This window comes from Pleurodeles waltl, chromosome 12 (genome assembly GCF_031143425.1).
Source record: "Pleurodeles waltl isolate 20211129_DDA chromosome 12, aPleWal1.hap1.20221129, whole genome shotgun sequence".
Classification (NCBI taxonomy): Eukaryota; Metazoa; Chordata; class Amphibia; order Caudata; family Salamandridae; genus Pleurodeles; species Pleurodeles waltl.
Genome location: NC_090451.1, coordinates 41,007,403 through 41,027,292, shown reverse-complemented (window position 1 = coordinate 41,027,292; position 19,890 = coordinate 41,007,403). Strand labels below are relative to the sequence as shown.

At 45.8% G+C, this 19,890-nt stretch overlaps 1 protein-coding gene across 6 annotated transcripts in view; it reads right to left on the bottom strand.

Annotated features, from left to right (window-relative positions):
• Window positions 1–19,890, bottom strand: part of LOC138268212 (treacle protein-like) — a 257,029-nt gene that overhangs the window by 226,605 nt on the left and 10,534 nt on the right. For all 6 annotated transcript variants that reach the window (XM_069217656.1, XM_069217658.1, XM_069217657.1 and 3 more), the window contains exon 2: window positions 6,428–6,528. In XM_069217656.1, coding sequence (XP_069073757.1) covers window positions 6,428–6,521 — 94 coding nt within the window. In that variant the 5' untranslated portion in view covers window positions 6,522–6,528. The remainder of the gene's footprint in view (window positions 1–6,427; window positions 6,529–19,890) is intronic.

The following is a 19,890-nucleotide window of genomic DNA, read 5'->3' as shown; positions in this document are numbered from 1 at the left end:
TTTTATATATACTTTGAAACAAAGAACTTCGTTACAAAGTAAGCACACTTTTAAGCATACATACTTTTAACCTGCAAAAATGGATACAGTGCAATTTTTGAGTTCTTAAATGTTAACCTATGGGGGAAAAACAAACAGCTATTTTATGATGACTTACAAGACCAATCTCAGAGACTTCAGATAAGTACTGGGCAAGGATCAGGCCCACACCAACAGGTCACGCAGGGAGGTCTAGGGTGGCTGGGTGCAGAGTTGTAGTACGGCGTTGGGTGCCCAACGCATTTCAATGGAGATTGGTCTCAGTGAAAATAGGCTGCAGGCTCTGGCTAGGAAGCCGGTCAGGGAAAACCAACATGTAGGTAACAAACGTGGGGTGCACGGGGTCGTAGGTGCACCTTTCGTCCTCTTCTCAAAGGCCCAGTGGAGACAGATACAGGGGTATTCTTTGGCATCAAGTTCCTATATCCAGGAGCACTCGCTGTTGAGGGGTACTGTGGTCTGAGGCTGCAGGCGTCATCGTGAAGCCCAGGAGGGGTGAATCCCCAGTGGATACAATCTCAGAACAGCTGGGGGATGTCCACTTCAGATCGGGCCGTAGGCGATGGGTGGAGTGGTTGCTTTAGGTATCGGGTTTCTCTCACCACCAAGGCTGCAGGAGAGGGGGCCTGGGTGCAGAGGCTGGAGGCAACTTGGGGGAGTCCAGGAGGGGTGAAACCATAGTGGACTCACACTCTGGGGAGCTGGGGAACCTTGCTGGCACTGGAGCTCCACTCCCACACGGGTCAGTGACTGCAGGTGTAGTGATGGCTTCAGGTGTCCGGCCCGTGCGGTTCCGGATCCGGATCCTGCAGAGTCCTTTTTTCGTAATTGATTGGGGAGCAGGTCCACTGCTCACTGGAGTCTTGAGTCTTTGTAGAAGGCAGGCAGTCCTCCTGGGCTTCAGGTGCAGGGCAAGCCATCTTTTGGTGCAGAGTCCGTTGAGGGCTGCAGACAGACCAGTGGAGTTGGTACTAAGCAAGCTGCTTCTTTTCTCCTTTTCTGTGTGTGTGGCCCTTCTTTGTCCTTGGTATTCTTAGGTTGTCAGGATCTGAGTTCTTGGGTTCAAGGGTGCCACCTAAGTACTCAATTTATGGGCGTTACACGGGGCGCCAGGTGGCAGCCAATGGGTTGCCCCCCTTTAGGGTTACTACACCCTCTTTATGACCACTTCCGTTGGCAAGTGGGCATAACCCAGACCCTATAGGTCCAATCCCACCCAAAACAAGATGGAGGAATTTAAAAAGTGGTGTCCACTTTAGCTCGTCCATCTTAGGGGTGGGACTGACATGAAGTGGGTTTACCTCCAAAACGGACTAATTTTTCAACCGGTCTTGCTGCCAAGAAGTGGGGTCGGGACAGGGGGGTTGGTGAACACTGTCATTTGGAGAGACCTGGGTCGAATTCCAAAGGTGGCTAAGCCTTTCAAGCTTCCCACCCTGGAACGCCCACCCTGCCTGGAAGCAGTGTCAATATCCCCCGCCCAGTGCAGGCTTTTGTCTCTAGCCACCGAGAGTGCTGGCTCTCACCTTAGGGTGTCAGAAACATGGCTAAGGTGGGTGAACTAGTCAGAACGAGTCAGTTAACACATTAGTAGTTGGTAGGTTTGCAGGGGGCACCTCTAAGGTTCAGTCTGGGTGCATCTTGTGGAAGGGGGTGTTATAACCTCTGCCCAGACAGGGTTTTGTTCTGGGGCTCCTGGGAGCTGAAGGCTCTGACCCTATTGGCCCAGAACCACGTCTTGGGTGGCAGGCTGGCAGAAACTGCTCAGCGAGCACAGCAGAGGCTGGAAGGATGTCAGGGTGCACCTCTAAGGTGCCCTTTGGCTGCATGTATTGGTAAATCCAACACTGGCATCAGGGTGAGTTCACCAATACGAAATGTTTGATACCAAACATCCCTATCTTCAGTTAAGTCATCATGTAGCTTGGGAACTCAGTGACCAGCATCCAGCACATGCTTTTAAAATGGTCACTAACTATATCTGAGAATTAACAAAGACATAGCAGGGGCATATCTCACTTTTGCCTGCACCAAGACACACAGCCTGCAATGGCAGCCCTTAGGGACGCTCTTTAGTACCCCAGGCCCTACATACCAGGGGTACCATTTACTATGGACTTACAGAGGGTGCTGGAGGTTTTCCCAATTGAGGAAAACGACTGTAGTTTTGGGGAAAGAGATCTGGCACTGGGGACCTGGTTAGCAGGAACCCAGTGCACTTCCAGTCAAAATTAGATCAGATACCAGGAAACAAAGTGGTGGCCGAACCATGCCAAAAAGGGTGCTTTCCTACATTAATGTTTTTCACACAGGTATTAAAGAGTTTAGGCTTGGCAATTACATACAGATACATTATGGGTGATGGATGGTCTAGGAAAGTTACTGTTTTTGGCATCATTACCACCACTTTTTGCCTGTTGTCAGCGTGCTTGGACTGTTCTCACTGGGATCCTGCTAACCAGGGCGCCAGTGATTGTGCTCTCTCCTCTAAATTTGGTTGCCTTGGTACCCTTTACACCCCATAACTGGCACACTGGTGTACTCCTGTAAGTCACTAGTATATGGTACTAAGGAACCCCAGGCACTGGTACAACAGGGAACCCCCCATGGGCGGCAGCATGTATTATGCCACCCTTGGGAATCCATGAAAACTATGTCTGCAGGCCTGCCGCTTGCAGCCTGCGTGAAAAGGTGCATGCACCCTTTCACTGCTGGTCACTGCACCTGGTCACTGTAAGTCACCCCTATGGTAGGCACTGCCAGCCCTAAGGACAGAGTGCAGGTCCTTGTGTGTGTGGGCATCCCTGCAAGAGCAGAGGTGCCCCAACGAACTCCAGTTCTAATTCCCTGGACTTAGTAAGCAAAGGGAAGCCATTTTAGCTATGTACTGACCATAGGTCACTACCTACGGTCCAGCTACATACTCCAATTATAGCATGGTTGGTATCGAACATGTCAGAATCATACCCAAATACTGATGACCGTATTGGTGGCATGATTCCATGCACTTCAGGGGCTCCTTAGAGGACACCCCCCCAGTATTGTTCCTACCAGTCTTCCAGGGTCTGCGAGCAGCCCACGCTGCTGCAGGCCCTCAGACAGGATTCTGCCCTACTGGTGCTTGACAAGCTCAAGCAGGGGAAGGCAGAACAAAGGATTTCCTGTGGGAGAGGGGTGCAACCTCCTCTCCCTTGGAAACAGGTGTTAGAAGGCTTGGGATGGGTAGCCTCCCCACGCCACCGGCTTGCTTTGAAGGGCACATTTCGTGCCATCCTTGCATAAGCTGGTGTGCAAAGCCCAGAAACCCATGGTCCCTGGTCTGGCACAAATATACACAGAGGAAAGGGGAGTGACCACTGCCCTGCCCATCACCACCCCAGGGGTGGTACCCAATGCTTCTCCAGATGGCCACTTGAATCTGCCATCTTGAAAGCAAGATAAGCAGAGGCCCCTGGGAGAATCTGAGTGGTCAGGTTGGACAGGTGATGTCAGTGACCCCTTCTGATAGGTGCTCACCTTGCAAAGAGACAAAGACATCTTTTGGGCTACTTAGGGATTCCCTTCCAGGTGGGTCTCCATTTTCGTCATGCAAGACTCCACCAGGACTCCTCTGCAATGACCTCTTCTGCTCCTGGCCACCGGAACCACTGCTGGACTTCACAAGAACCGAACAAGAGTGCAACACTGAGGTGACCTCGCTCTGCAACGTTGTTTCTTCGGCTCCTGTCAGCACTTTGCAACATTTCCATGTTTGTGTATCCTCTGGGGTCAGAAATACTTCACCTGCACCAAAGAAGTAAGCAGGAATCTCCCTAGGAGTGAATGAGTCACTCCCCGGGATCTGCAGGCAACCTAAGGCAACAACGCCCATCCGCTGTCCTCTGAATCTGCAAAGATTCTCCAACAAAGGTGGTGGTGCTGAGAGGTCCTCCGGGTCCTCTTTGCCTTCTGTCCAACTTGAGAGACTTTGCCTCTTCCTCCAGGATGGAATCCTTGTGCACCGCGACTCTTGCAGCAACCAAGTCTTGTTGACTCCTGCTCTGAGGGATCTTCAAGCTCCAATTAGCCCGGCCCCCAGCACTCTACCTCTGCAAGGGCCATCTCCTCTCTGCTGCTCTAGCTCCGTGGGACTCCTTTTCAGGTGTGCTACCTGGGCTCCTGGACTCCGAAGCTGGCCTTCACCCATCACCGTTGTCCCGGATCACCACCTGGTTAAGGGTGGGCATTGCCTCCTGCCCTGCCTGGACACCTGCATGGACTGGACTCTGTTCCCTTCTTTCACAGGTCCTTTTCGTCTAGAATCCACTGTTTGGTTCCTCCGGTTTGGTCCTGTTCCTGCATTACTCAAATTCTAACTTCCTATGTTAGGCTATGGATCGACCAGTTAAGTTAACTCTGCTCTCCTGGTCACTGGGGGATCTTCTAGATACTCACTTCTTGGGGTTCAATACTCTCCCAAGCCCTTGGCTAACTACTCCATATCCTCTAGTGGGGGACCCGTTCTCGCATTCCACTATTTTAGTATATGATTTGGCCTTCCTATAGGGCCCTTGTAATTTCTAATGTTTTCACGCCAATTCCAAGTACATACCTGTGTATATTTTGGGTATACTTACTTCCAGAGAGGGGGATTGCCTATAGTATTCTAGTTCAGTGTTACTATAATAAGGTACCTTTATTTTTGCAGCACTGTTTAGTTCCTTTCATGTGTGATAAGTTTCTGTGTGACTACTGTGATACTGCAAGTGCTTCATACTCTTCCTAGATAAGCCACAGCTACCACTAGAGAGCCCTGGCTTCCTAGACACTTTAACACTTACTAGTAAGGGTTGCCTGGACCTTGTTTACGATGCAAACACCAGAGGTGCCCACCACACACCAGGCCAGCCTCCTATAGCTGGTTATGCTGCTTTACTTTGTGGAACACCGTGGATACTGGCCTGCAATGGAGTTTCACATCCTGGGCAATTATGAATACTGGCCATGGGACAATGCTATACAAATTGGAAGATGGTCTTAGGACAATGATTTCATAATGGGACAATGCTGGCCTGAATGATGTGATTTACATACTGAGGACAGTGAACGTTTATCAAACTCTAGTGCTTTCCGTACTGGGTATCTTTGGAAATTGACCTTCCTACAGTGCTTTACATACTGTGGCCATACCAGCCTGGCTATGTATAGTCAAGTGTTTAAGGACCCTTTGAGGTATGGTGAAAAAGAGTTCTTTTTACATAAAAATGCACAGTGTCGATGAGGACTTCTGTTGAAAGGCATCTCAAGCTCTTTAGTTACTGGGGAGAAACATTTGCTCTACTTTAAAAGTTATTCTCGGGTGATCTGTCCCTTAATTCTCACTATAAATTTGGAAAACTTCCTTTGAATTCATTTAATTTTATTATTTAGTATTCAGTTGTGCATTGGGTGGTGTACTCAATTTGTCAACAATCATATGAATGATCAAAATATATGCACTGATTCTTAAACTATTGTCTTGCATTTTATCAACAATTGATGTGACTACATGAACAAACAGAGCTAAACGGATTAGAGCAATTGAATTATTTTCCTGAAAGTGTTACCAATAAGCTGCCTAGCCAAAAGATGCTAAACAAAAATTGCTATAGGCCATTCACAGTAGAACCATGAGAAATGACAATTGTGTACATTGAATAAACTATTAAGGATCACAGTTTTAAGTTTCTTCCTCATAGGGATTATAGATACCACAGTTTTCTACAGTCTTCAGCATAATTAAAGTAACTGATTAAAAAAATCACCAATTAACCAATGAATCATGCTTGTTGTGAAACATTCAATGTTTAGATTTGAGGACCAAATATCGAGTTCAGGGCTCTAAATTCTGAGTCCCGGACCTCATACAAGCCCCCTCTCAATATCCATACCTCGGATTAGGACAACAACTGAAAAAACATGACTTGTCTACAAAACTGTTGTAAAAGCTCAACAACTAGAATATAATCTCAGAAGGCAATAGAACAAAAACCTGTTAAGACTAGTTTTCTTTTAGAAATTCACATCAAATTTACCCCAAAAAATCTATGCAGAGAAATACAATCCAAGAGTTAAATTACAGCTAAATGCAGGAATTCCTACTCCGGGAAAGTAATTTACAGCATTGTCTACTAAGGGGCTTTTGCTCTTCTACTCTATTTTTTTTTTTGTCATTGAGGACCCTTTTCATCACTACTAATTCTATTTCAGGTTAGTTATTTAAAATGTGTTAGGGTACAAAATTCTCCCTTGCCTTTCAACATACCCATCAAGCATGCCCCTGTACTCCGCAAGCAAAAAAAAAAAAAAAAAACCCACCACAAATCTGTCTTGTTTCAGTGCAATTAGCTGAACATTTGAGTAACAATACCTCGCAGGTCTGAAGCAGCCATTGTTCGCCATTTTTTCTTCCCACTCACATCCAACATCAAGTCATTGAAAATGTCATCTGGTACACTGTCCATTTTTCACCTATTTAAAAAACAAAAGCACAAAGCTAAATTACTAAAAATGTTACAGTATTAATATTTTTCATACCATCATTTAAGAATCAAAGGACAAAGAATCCTCCCTAAACCTTTATCTTTGGAGAACTCATGGTGACTTCAGGGCTACTGACCAAGTATCACTTCATGTAAGTGAGTTCAATAATAACAGGTCAGCAAGCCCACAGCTACACAAAACTGAAGAATGAACTACTCGAACCACTAGACGAGAAGGAATAAGTGATTAGAAACATCAAGAAATGAAACAAACCCCCATACACTAGAAAAAGGAAGCACCAGAACAGGGGAACCGGGGATCCAGTATAAGACAGATAACCAATACAGTTGTACCACAATCAAAAACAACCTTAACACGCTTAATCCACCAAGCATCACACAAAGTGTTCACAAAGCAACATATTGATGCTCTAAAAAGCACACACGCAGATGTTATTTTGTGACAGAAGGCCTCAATCTGACATCCCCTGATCACTTAGTTTTTTTCAGGATTCCAGCTCTGGAATACGAGTGTAGTGAAGAGTGATTTGGAGATTTGCACATATCCAGATTCTATGCATATCACACTAGGTCACAGTTTACCAAGTACTTCAGATTTAAATCTGCTGCCAAGCATCCTTGATCCTGGCTCCATCACACTCAGAGGAATGGCACTAGCCATTCAGAATCCTGGGAAGCACACTAAAAGCAACACAGGTAGAACACAGTCTGTGTGTCTGTCACTTACTGATAGATGAAGACAGCAGTGACTTTATATCTTTGGGTAGGTGAGATGATTGATCACAAATGGCAATTCATTGACAGACACTGAAGCCACTGATGCACATCCAAGTGAAAGATAACTGGCTCCTATGAAAAACTCAGCAAGAAATCAGGAACATGGATACCTTTACTTCTAGTTTATCATTGGTCTTTTTCAGATTTCTACAGTTCTAGTTTGGCATCTTCTGCTACCCTACTTGTTCTTATATGGTCCTGCTTTTATTCAACATTCTGAAGTAGCACCCACTTTCCTCTTTCAAAGATGCTGGCAGGGGCTCTGTGCAGAACAGGCCCCTCTCAAATCGTTTGGGTGTCTTGTTCCCCATCTGCAGAGGTCCCTTCTCTTTCCATACAAGACTTTTTACCTCCTGGTGGGGAAGTCTTCCGGTGGTGAGAGGATGCTCATGGCATGCTGCCAGTGGGTTATGAGTAACTGCCCTGCTTGGACTCCCTAATACCTGCTCTGACTTCTCCTTAGGGTTCAGAGACACACAATTCTATAGTCTTTCCAAAAAAGAAAACATCACCTTACACAGCTTGAGAAAAATCTTGGGTGGGTTCACCTAAGAGAAAGCATATTCCAGGAGTTGCCCACCTGTAACAAGACAAGACGTCTCCTCATATAGGCAGGGTGTGCTCCACCACATTCTCCAACCAAGTCAGGTTTTGCGGGGGCTTGAGTAGTAGACTGAAGTGTCTCCGGTACAAGGGAATTTACTTCCCTTATAAAAAGCTAGTTTCAACTCCAAATGGAGTCACTGCTTTTCCCGATTTATGGGAGTCTAGTGGTGAATCCATTTTTGTTTCCCCCGGGACACAGGAGTCAGCTTAGCCTCTGGCTTGCAGGTCTGTGCCCCGTCACCTAGTGACCTTTTACCCATTTAGCATGCTCTGTTTTATTCCATTTATTTTATAATTTCTTTTAGCTTTTTTCATTCCTTACATTTTATAACAAATGTTTTAATTTTCATTATCAGTGCCATTCTGAGAAAGCGTCATTATCGCCATCGCTATCAGTGATACACATTGGTATTGTCATCATGTCCCTTTTTCACTTAGGTGGGATGGGATCATCATGTGCATTTGTTAGGGATTCTTTATGCATTTGCCGACACTAGTCTGCCACATTATCAGTTTTTTTAGGAACATACGTGTGTCACGGATCCAACATGATCTGTGTAAATACACCTCACACAGACAAGGTCATTAGAAGGGTTTCTTCCCGATGCCATCTATGCTGCACGTCACCCTGCTGCAGAACTTAGGCTTTGTGTCACCACAGAGTCTGACCTGAAGACCCCATTCCAAGGCAACGAGGTTTGGGGGGCTCTTCCATGGAAATGTTGCTGGCAGATTAGGTTTATCATACCTAGCTCTTGTTAAAGTAGAGATTAGGGTTTCTTGGTTAGAAATGTTGTATTATGTTTATTGTAAGAAGGTGGGGGGGGGGGGAGGGAGTTATATTCACAACTCTCATCTTTACGATTTTGCTTTTATTATCACTCATCCTAATCATTGGAATACATGCATTTCATCGTACACTGCAGTCTTTTCAATAAACTTAATGAAAATTCTCCTGCATCTCCTTTGTTGCCTGTGTGTATAAGACTTGTTACTAACCAGAGAAAAGGGTAACTTCCGTTCCAGCACGATTTTCCTGAGAGGTCTAATCTAGAGTCCATGCATTAGCTGCCAGAAATCACCTTTACTTTCTGGATTTTGGTGAGGTTCTGCTTGTCAGCTGGGAGGGTTGGGCCAACAGTTGTGACTTGTTGTAGAAGTGACTCAGTCGCCTACAAACTACAGGGCTGTCACACCTAAACCAGCAGTCTCACTTAGAAGCGTGAGTCCAACTACGACATGGTGCCACCAACGATTGGGTTTTGGCACTAATTTACGGATATCCTGATTATCTCTGTCTCACAAACAGTAGAAACCATTATATGAAGACATCCGTGGTCTTAGGGATAAATCCTCCTCAACTAATTAGGTTGTTCAAGCTTGAACCCTTAAAAGGATTTTCCCGCCATTTGGTTCCCCTTCTCTGTATCCATTATTCAACATGGCTAACACCATAAACATGCCAGAAAATGTCAGACACACATTAATACAACATCTAGGAACCCATGGCTTAACAGATGATGGCAGGGATGTCACATTTATAGGGGAAGCTCGTGAAGCTTACGAAACAGAAAAATTCTACTCCTGGGTCACTTTTCCAGAAGAAGACAATACAACACATACATTTCAAACATCTAGAAGAGCGGAACGTACAACAGTACCAAGCTTACCGGTATTTAGAGATACCACTTACTTATCAAGAGCATCAAAACTAGTTTAAAGGTGCCCTACCGCATGTAATACAACCCCTGAGATTAGGTTCCTTAAGAAATGACGAAACAGAATTCTCACAATGGGCTTTCTGTTCGGAATGGTTCCCTCAGGGGACGGACTGCACCACATGGGGTACAGTCTGCGCTTCAATGCACACTACCACGAATGGCACTCAGACACTTGCCAACTTACTGAAAATGTTAAAGCAAATTCAAGATGAGCACCGGGCTGCTCCAGCCCTACATTTGGGGAGGAAACTGATGTGTAACTTAGACACAGTCTCCTCAATAATATTCTGTAACATTAAAGGGGAAGCGGTAGCGCTGGCTATACGCCAGCAGCTCTGGGACATTTCACAATTGGAACAGGAACGCCAACTACCGAAAATTATTTCTGAAACATATACTAGTACAGGATGGGACAGTTTGGGAGTCAAGGCGAAGAAGCCTGAAATTCAGAATATCACCCCTAAGGACAGTACTAAACAAGCACAAGAGGGTTCTAAAAAAACACTTGGGTAAACAAAACAACAGAAAAAGAAGTCAGAGAGCAGACTCTCTGCATCCGGAGTACTAAGGAGATATAATCTCATAAATAGAGAAACTTGAAAGGCTCCTTCCTGACAAATATACTGATACACGTCCCTCTCATTCCTTTCAGGACATGCCAGAAAGACGGAGTGAGCTGGTCAGTGCAACACACAGACTACGTGAAATAGAAGAAAGACTCACAGAGTTTCTCAAACAAGAAAGAGGACATTTCCCCACAACAAATGCCACAATTCAAAAAGAAGAAGGTGGCAGCAATTTTAATAAAACATGCAAGCAAACTTGTCTATGTAGCCAGATTCTGAAAGATAATCTGGATGAGACGGCAACTAATGACTTTTTTGTAGTCAAGACTGAGGACGGGTGTGCTTTCCCACCCAACAGGGTCATATAGGAGTCTTAGATTCCAGACACTTCCAACTATACACGCACATACGAAATACAAAATGCACACAGCGCCGCACTGATTAACATCATGCATAAAAAATACAAAATAATCTTGGATATTTCCAACGTTTTTTTCTGCCAAAATCTAGCGCATGAAAGTCAGGACCTGACTGCATTCTCATTTGGCTCACAACAACGTTTTTGCTGTTTTCCCCAGGGCTATAAGAACAACCCAGCCTATGTAGCATCAATATTGCATGATATTGATCCTGAGACATTGTCCTATGTGGATGACACCTATCTCACAGATGACAACCTCAACATTCTTCTTGCCAGGGTCGATCGGATCGTTTTAGGATTTGACACCTTGGGCTGCAAATTCAATTTTAAGAATTAAGAGCCCGGCCCCTCACTTTCTAGACAAATGCGCTCAACTTCAACCACCAAATACCATTAAGAAACAGCAGTCACTACTTGGGTTTCTTTAACTTTGGCAGAGCTTCCACTCCAGATTATGCACCAAGCATAAAACCACTCAATGATTTAATTCGCCCAGGTTTCTAACGCAGACACTGGACAGTTGAACACACACATCCATAGAGAACTGCAGCAAGACATGCTAGAAGCAAAACACTTACACGTGTGACAACAAAACAAATGTGGTCATCATAATAGTTGCTGGTGCCATCGGGTTCACCTATGTCAACTTTAGTGAGGGGACATGGTGCCCATAGCACACAGATTACATTTGTACTCAAATGCAGAACAACGCTTTGCACTCGCAGAAAATATTCCGACTGCTGTACAGATAGCTGGCAATCAGTGGAGTAACACATATGGAGCCCCCTCTCCTGACTCACGAAGGGCAGGTGCTGTGCTGAGGGGGAGAAGGGCGGCACTGAATGAGGGGGGCTGCAGGGCCTTTGTTACACCACTTGTGGCAATGTGTGCTTTTAGAGCCCAAAAACAGTTTTTCTTTTTGTCAGTGTTTGTTACAATGGTGAAGGCCTGGCAGCTCCCACAACTATAAATTGTTACAAAAGCCATGTCAAAAAGAGAGACACACATTGATGAAACCAAGACTCACCAAAAAAAAAAAAAAAAAAAAAAAAAAAAATGAAATCTGATCGGTTGACTTTGCCAGTGCTTGTTTATTTTCATGCTTCCCATAACCTTGTTGAAAATGGTTACACTGATTTTCCATTAGGAATATTTTTGTGAAATACTAACATGCATCAACACATTTTACTAAATGACGCTTCAAAGAAATAGCACCTAAAATTTCATAGGGTCCATTCACAGTCGTTCTCCACGAGACTGGGGTTGATTCGCGAGGCCACTTATGAGCCATTGCTTATGAACTACTTGGCTCCAACGACATCTGGCACTATGGATTGTGCTGCCTATGAGGGTGATCCTGAATCTGAAGCTTCTGCTCCATGGATCCTTCTCCCAATACTTTGAACAATCTAACATCTGAGGATGTGGAGTCCTTCCTGGATGCACTCCCATAGGATGACTTCAGAGACCTTCTACATGATCATACCTATTGTTGAATGAATTTGACCACTGGCTTTAAAAAAAAGTGTAAAATACGATACCAAACTAACAATGATTTGGCTCGTATTTGCTCTGCCTTGCTTGACATTGTATCGCTTTTGTATGTTTTTAGCTTAGTTGTTAATTAGATTTTAGAGGAGTATTTTTAGTTCTGTAATCACACACCCTCGCTCTTTAAGTTAGCACCCTTTTTTTCGACAATGGGGAGAGTGTGGGGGATCCATTTTAGTTTCCCCCTGGGACACAGAAGTCAGCTTAACCTCTGGTCTGCAGGCCTGTGCTCCCATCACCTAGTGACCCTTTACCCATTTAGTGTTCTGAAATTTATTCTATTTATTTTAGCTTTTTCCATTCCTTCAGTTTTATAAGAAATGTTTTGATTTTCATTATCCGTTCCATTCTGAGAAGGCGTCATTATCAGCGACAATATCAGTGATACACGCAGGTATTGTCATCATGCCCCTTTCTCACCTGTGATAGGACCATCATGCGCACTTGGGAGGAATGGTTTATGCCATTGCTGGCACACGCCTGCCACATTATCAGTGGTTTACGAACACACCTGCGTCAGGGAACGTACATGATCTGTATAAATACACCTAACACGGACAAGGTCATTACAGTGATTCCTTCCAGATGCCATATATGCTGCAAGTCACTCTGCGGCAAATCTCAGCCTTTGTGTCACCACAGAGTCTGACCTAGAGACCTCATTTTAGGGTAACGAGGGTTGGGGGCACTTCTCATAGGCATGGTACTGGCAGATTAGGTTTATCATACCTAGCATGTTAGGGTAGATGTAGGAAGCTGGCCTGATGTGTGGTGGGTACCTAAGGTACTTACACCTTTTACTAGGAAAGGTATCCCCTATTAGGGTAGTGTAAGCAGAGTCTAGAAGCAAGGCTCTCTAGAGGTAGCTGTGGATGAGCAGCAAAGGCTTACCTAGAAGACATGCAAAGTTCATGCAATACCACCGTAGTCACACAGCACTTACACACATGGAAGAAAACACTCAGTGTTACGAAAATAAAGGTTATTATAGTAACACAATACCAAAACACCAGATAGGCGATACTCCAATAGGGGGTAAGTAAACACAACAAATATGTACACTAATAATGAGTAATAGGGATAAAAAGTGACAGAAAACCGTGCAATAGCAAATAGGCAATAGTGACCCTAGGAGGAGCCCAAACCATATACTAAAACAATGGAACGCAAATACAGGACCCCCACCTAGGTAAGTGGTATGTGTAAAAGAGAGCTGGGGGGGGGGGGGAAGGGGGGGACTAGGAAACCCCAAAAGGAAAGTACCACAGTGCCCCCCAGCGACCAGGAAGAAAGAAGTAAGTTACAGGATTTACTCAAAACCACCCAAAAGGAAGAAAATGAAGATAATGCAACACCCAGACAAGACTGCAAGAAACCCGCGGTGGATTCCTGAAGAGGAAGACCTATGGAAGAAGGGAACCAAGTCCAGAAGTCACAGAAGAGTCCAGTGGAGGCAGGAGCCACTACCCACCCGGCTGTGGCTGCAAGAGTTGGTCGACGGCAGGATGAAGACGGTCAGCAATGCAGGCCTTGAGTCAGTGAAGAGTTCCTGGAGGATGCAGTCAATGCAAGAGACGCGGTACACAGGGGTTCCGTCCTGCGTGGGAAGGCAAGGCTTACCTCCACCAAAGTTGTACAGCTGGCAGAAAGGACCAAGAGGACTACACAGGACCACCACCCGTGATGCAGGATCCACACAGCTCGGGATGAGAGGAGATCCACACAGCCGGGCGTTGTTGCAGTTGGTGCCTGCGGGAGCAGGGGAGGGACTCCTTCACTGCAAGGGAGATTTCTTCTTCCTTCTCATGCAGACTGAAGACTTGCAGACCTCAGAGGATGCACAGCCAGGAAAATATTGCAGAAGCAGGAAGGAGCCATGGAAACAATGTTGCAAGCAGAGACTTCGTTGTGGATGCAGATTGTCGGTTCCTTAAGTGTCCTGTGGCAGTTGCAGTGACTAGAGGCCGAAGCAGAGGAGTCCTGCAGGCCGAATCTGAGGACCCACTCAAGAGAGAGACCCTAAATAGTCCTGAAAGGGGGATTGGTCACCTTGCCTGGTGACCACCTATCAGGAGGGGGCTCTGATGTCACCTGCCTGACCTGGCCACTCAGAAGCTCCCAGAGGCCCCTGCTCACCTTGAATTCAAGATGATTCAAGATGGCTGGGGTGGTAATGGACAGAGGAGTAGTCACTCCCCTTTCCATTGTCCAGTTTCGCGCCAGAACAGGGACTGGGGGTCCCTGAACAGGTATAGACTGGTTTATGCACAAAGGGCACCAAATGTGTCCTTCAAAGCTTATCAGTGGCTTGGGGAGGCTACCCCTCCCAGGCCATGTAACATCTATTTCCAAAGGGACAAGGTGTTACCACCCCTCTTCCAAAGGAAATCCTTTCTTTTGCCTGTCTGGGCTTGAGCTGTTCAAGCAAAAGGAGGGCAGAAACCTGTCTGAGGGGAGACAGCAACTTGGGCTGCCCAGAAAACCCCAGAAGGCTGGTAGGAGCAATACTGGGGGTCCTCTAAGTAGCCCCCAGAGTGCATGGAATCATATTTTTAAGACTGGCAACAGTATTGGGATATGATTCCAACATGTTTGATACCAAACATGCATGGGTTCAGAGTTACCATTATCTAGCTGGACATAGGTAGTGATCTATGTGCAGTACACACATAAAATGACATCCCTGCACTCACGAAGTACAGGAAAATGAAGCTGGTGTTCATTAGGGACACCTCTGCTAGTGCAGGGGTGCCCTCACACACAGGTACGTGCACCCAGCCCTCTGGGCTAGGAAGGCCTACCATAGAGGTGGCTTACAGTGGTCGGGTGCAGTGACCTGTAATGAAAAAGGTGGATGCCCTTGCAGGCTGCACTGGCAGGCCTGCAGATACACTTTGCACGTGCTCCCTATGGGTGGCATGATACATGCTGCAGTCAGTGGGGATTCCCCAATGCCCCGGGCACCATTTACTAGGGACTTACACAGGGCACCAGTATGCCAAGTGTGGGGTGTATGTGGTTCTAGTCACCAAGTTTAAAGGGAGAAAGAGAATGCTCACTGAGTCATAGTTAACAGGATCCCAGTGAACATAGTCAAACTGACAAAATGGGGGTAACAATGTCAAGAGAGAGAGTACTTTCCTACAGTAGAGATTAGGGTTTCCTGGTTAGGAATTTTGTTTATTGTAAGATGGTGGGGGTTTTAATATTCACAATTCTCATCTTCACGATTTTGCTTTTATTATCACTCACCGTCCTAATCATTGCAATACATGCATTTTATTGCACATTGCAGTCTTTTCAATAAACCTATTGAAAACTCTCCTGCATCTACTTCCTTGCCTGTGTGTGTGTATGAGACTTGTTGCTAACAAGAGGAAAGGTTAACTTCCGTTCCACCACGACTTCCCTGAGAGGTCTAATCTAGAGTCCATGCAGAAGGCTGCCACAAATCACCTTTACTTTTTGTGTTTTGGTGAGATACTGCTTGTGAGCCAGGAGAGTTGGGCCAACAGTTGCGACTTGTTGTAGGAGTGACTCAGTTGCCTAAAAACAGAAGTCTTGTCACCCCTAAACCAGCAGTCTCGCTTAGGAGCAAAAGCCCAACTACAGCAGGCTAGAATACTGGACTAGGGTCCATGTAGAACGTACTAGTGAATTCTTGCTAGTCAGAGCCTAAAATCAGGTAAGTCCCTAGTAACTGGTACCAAGGGCCCTGATGCCAGGGAAGGTCTCTAAGGGCTGCAGCATGTCTTATGCCACCCTGGGGACCCCTCACTCAGCACAGACACACTGCTTGCCAGCTTGTGTGTGCTGGTGGGGAGAAAATGACTAAGTCGACATGGCACTCCCCTCAGAGAGCCATGCCAACCTCACACTGCCTGTGGCATAGGTATGTCCCTCCTCTAGCAGGCCTTACAGCCCTAAGGCAGGGTGCACTATACCACAGGTGAGGGCATATGTGCATGAGCATTATGCCCCTACAGTGTCTAAGCAAAACATTAGACATTGTAAGTGCAGGGTAGCCATAAGAGTATATGGTATGGGAGTCTGTCATGCACGAACTCCACAGCACCATAATGGCTACACTGAAAACTGGGAAGTTTGGTATCAAACTTCTCAGCACAATAAATGCACACTGATGCCAGTGTGCACTTTATTGTGAAATACACCCAGAGGGCATCTTAGAGATGAAAACATACCCGACTTCCAGTGTGGGCAGACTAGTTTGTTGCTGGCCACATGGGGAGAGTGCCTTTGTCACTCTGTGGCCAGGAACAAAGCCTGTACTGGGTGGAGGTGCTTCTCACCTCCCCCTGCAGGAACTGTAACACCTGGCGGTGAGCCTCAAAGGCTCACCCCCTTTGTTACAGCGCCACAGGGCATCCCAGTTAGTGGAGATGCCCGCCCCTCCGGCAACTGCCCCCACTTTTGGTGGCAAGACTGGAGGAGATAATGAGGAAAACAAGGAGGAGTTACTCCCCAGTCAGGACAGCCCCTAAGGTGTCCTGAGCTGAGGTGACTCTTACTTTTAGAAATCCTCCATCTTGTAGAAGGAGGATACCCCCACAATAGGATTAGGGATGTGCCCCCCTCCCAACAGGGAGGAGGCACAAAGAGGGTGTAGCCACCCTCAAGGACAGTAGCCATTGGCTACTGCCCTCCCAGACCTAAGAACACCCCTAAATTCAGTATTTAGGGGCTCCCAAAACCGAGGAAGATAGATTTCTGCAACCTAAAGAAGAAGGACTGCTGACCTGAAGCCCTGCAGTGAAGACGGAGACGACGACTGATTTGGCCCCAGCCCCATTGGCTTGTCTCCCTACTTTGACGAAAACTGCAACAGCGACGCATCCAATAGGGACCAGCGACCTCTGAAGCCTCAGAGGACTGCCCTGCATCTAAAGGACCAAGAAGCTCCAGAGAACAGCGGCCCTGTTCAAGAAACTGCAACTTTCTGCAACAAAGAAGCAACTTTAAAGACCCCACGTTTCCCGTCGGAAGCGTGAGACTTTCCACTCTGCACCTGACGCCCCCGGGTCGACCTGCGGAAAACCAACACCACAGGGAGGACTGCCCGGCGACTGCGAGCCCGTGAGTTGAGCCCCCACAGTGACACCTGCAGAGGAAATCCAGAGGTCCCCCTGACCGTGACTGCCTGTAACAAGGAGCGACCCCCAGGTGACCCTCTGCCTAGCCCAGGTGGTGGCTACCCAGAGGAGCCCCCCACTGTGCCTGCTTGCATCGCTGAAGAGACCCCCGGGTCTCCTCATTGATTCCTATCTGAAACCCGACGCCTGTTTGCACTCTGCACCCAGCCGCCCTGTGCCGCTGAGGGTGTACTTTCTGTGCCTGCTTGTGTCCCCCCCCGGTGCCCTACAAAACCCCCCTGGTCTGCCCTCTGAGGACACGAGTACTTACCTGCTGGCAGACTGGAACCGGGGCACCCTGTTTCCATTGAAGCCTATGTGTTTTGGGCACCGCTTTGACCTCTGCACCTGACCGGGCCGAGCTGCTGGTGTGGTAACTTTGGGGTTGCCTTGAACCCCCACGGTGGACTACTTTGGACCCAGCTTTGAACCCTGTAAGTGTTTTACTTATCAGTGAACTTAACAAATACTTACCTCCCCCAGGAACTGTTGATTTTTGCACTGTGTCCACTTTTAAAATAGCTTATTGCCATTTTTGTCAAAACTGCACATGCGATTGTGATTATTCAAAGTTCCTAGAATACATGAGTGAAATACCTTTCATTTGAAATATTACTTGTAAATCTTGAACCTGTGGTTCTTAAAATAAACTAAGAAAATATATTTTTCTATATAAAAACCTATTGGCCTGGAGTAAGTCTTTGAGTGTGTGTTCCTCATTTATTGCCTGTGTGTGTACAACAAATGCCTAACACTACCCTCTGATAAGCCTACTGCTCGACCACACTACCATAAAATAGAGCATTAGAATTATCTCTTTTTGCCACTATCTTACCTCTAAGGGGAACCCTTGGACTCTGTGCACACTATTTCTTACTTTTAAATAGTATATACAGAGCCAACCTCCTACAGGATAGATCTATAAAAGTTGAAGATTTTTTTGTTATTGTATGTGGTGAACTATAGGACGCGGTTCCAACACAGGGGCGTTTTGCTTGGAGTATTTCACTGAAGGTTCGTGGGTAGTAGTCCAATCAGTTGACTAATTAAGGTCAGCAAAGGCTTAATCCAAACTGCTAATCATGCACTCGAAAAGTTTTCATGTTAGACTTGGTTTTTAAGGCAGGTTACATTTAGTTCCATATTTATAGTTCAAAAAGACATACTCACCTACTGTCATCTATATTTTCTTGTATGTAGACCATCCAGTTGATTTTGCTGCAAGATGGTCACAGAAAATGTGTACAAATCATGCTTTTTCGTGTGTTCTCAAACAAGTTTTTAAGACCTATATTGCTTTGGATTTCTGGTCTGAGAGAGGCCGACAGTAAGCTATCACTGCAAGTGTTTTCCCATTAATCTTGATAACTCAAAGTGATATGTTTGCAACATACGTTCAGCCAACGTAAAGTGTGCAACAACTGCACAAGTGACACAAAAGTAGATTCTCTATGTAGGCCGTAGTGAGATGTCTGCAATCCACATGGGGGACTTAAACAGAGGAAATATGCAATATGTTGGCTTAGACCTCCGCGTTGAAATGTCAAAATGAAACATTAAATAGTAAAACTGACGCTGGGTGACTCAGCCGTGAGGTGCCAAAGGCTGGCAGCATAATACTCAGATTTACAAACTGAACATGATGAAAACGTATCTGGCTGCGGTGCTTTCAATACTGGGCCATAGTGAAAAGTGACCTGGTTGCAATACTTTAAATATTAAGGCAACTCCTGCCTGACGTTATATGGTTGAGTACTTACGCGGGTTATTTATGCCTCCTGAGATATACATACCATATTCACCCGTTAGGAGGAAAACCATGAGATAAAGGTGTCATGTTCTCAGTGAAACTGCCAGCAACTAGTGAGGCTGCTCAGTTTCAAAAGCAGTTTGCTTTACAAACCTGGCTAGATACAATATTCTTGACATATTGGGTTGCAAAAATGAAAATAAGACTTTATTGAATGTACATTTCAAAACATATATCAAAAGAACCTCTTTTAGAAATGTTGCTCCTTGACTAATTTTCCCCAGACAGGTCTAGTCAATCAGTTGGTTTGTGCATACCTGCGGGAATTAGGTTCTTTCTTACTACTACCAGACCATAAAAAGCCAGAGAAGATATGAAAAGCTAGCATAATTAAAAGCTCTCTCAAAAACTATACACTTCCTCAGCCCAGACCCGACAGCCCTCTTGCACAAGCAGAGTGGCACTGATCACACCTTGAAGTGACAGAATGGCAGCACACACCTTTCAGGGGAAGGGAACTTTCATCCAAGACCTTCATAAAAATCTTAGAAAACTGGCTTATGAGGCTTGTGGGGTGGACAAATTCATTAAAGGAAAGAGATACTGCTAAACCTAGGTGGGGTTTGTGTGAGGTTTTACTTTATTACCTCCCCAACCTCTAACAGGTCACCCCTATTAAGTAACGGTCCCATCACAATGAATTAAAGAGTAGTGGAAAAGAAGGCCCCTGAATGGAGGAACCACTTGGGTAAGTACTGTGGAGCGAGTGTATTCATCTTCAACTTGAA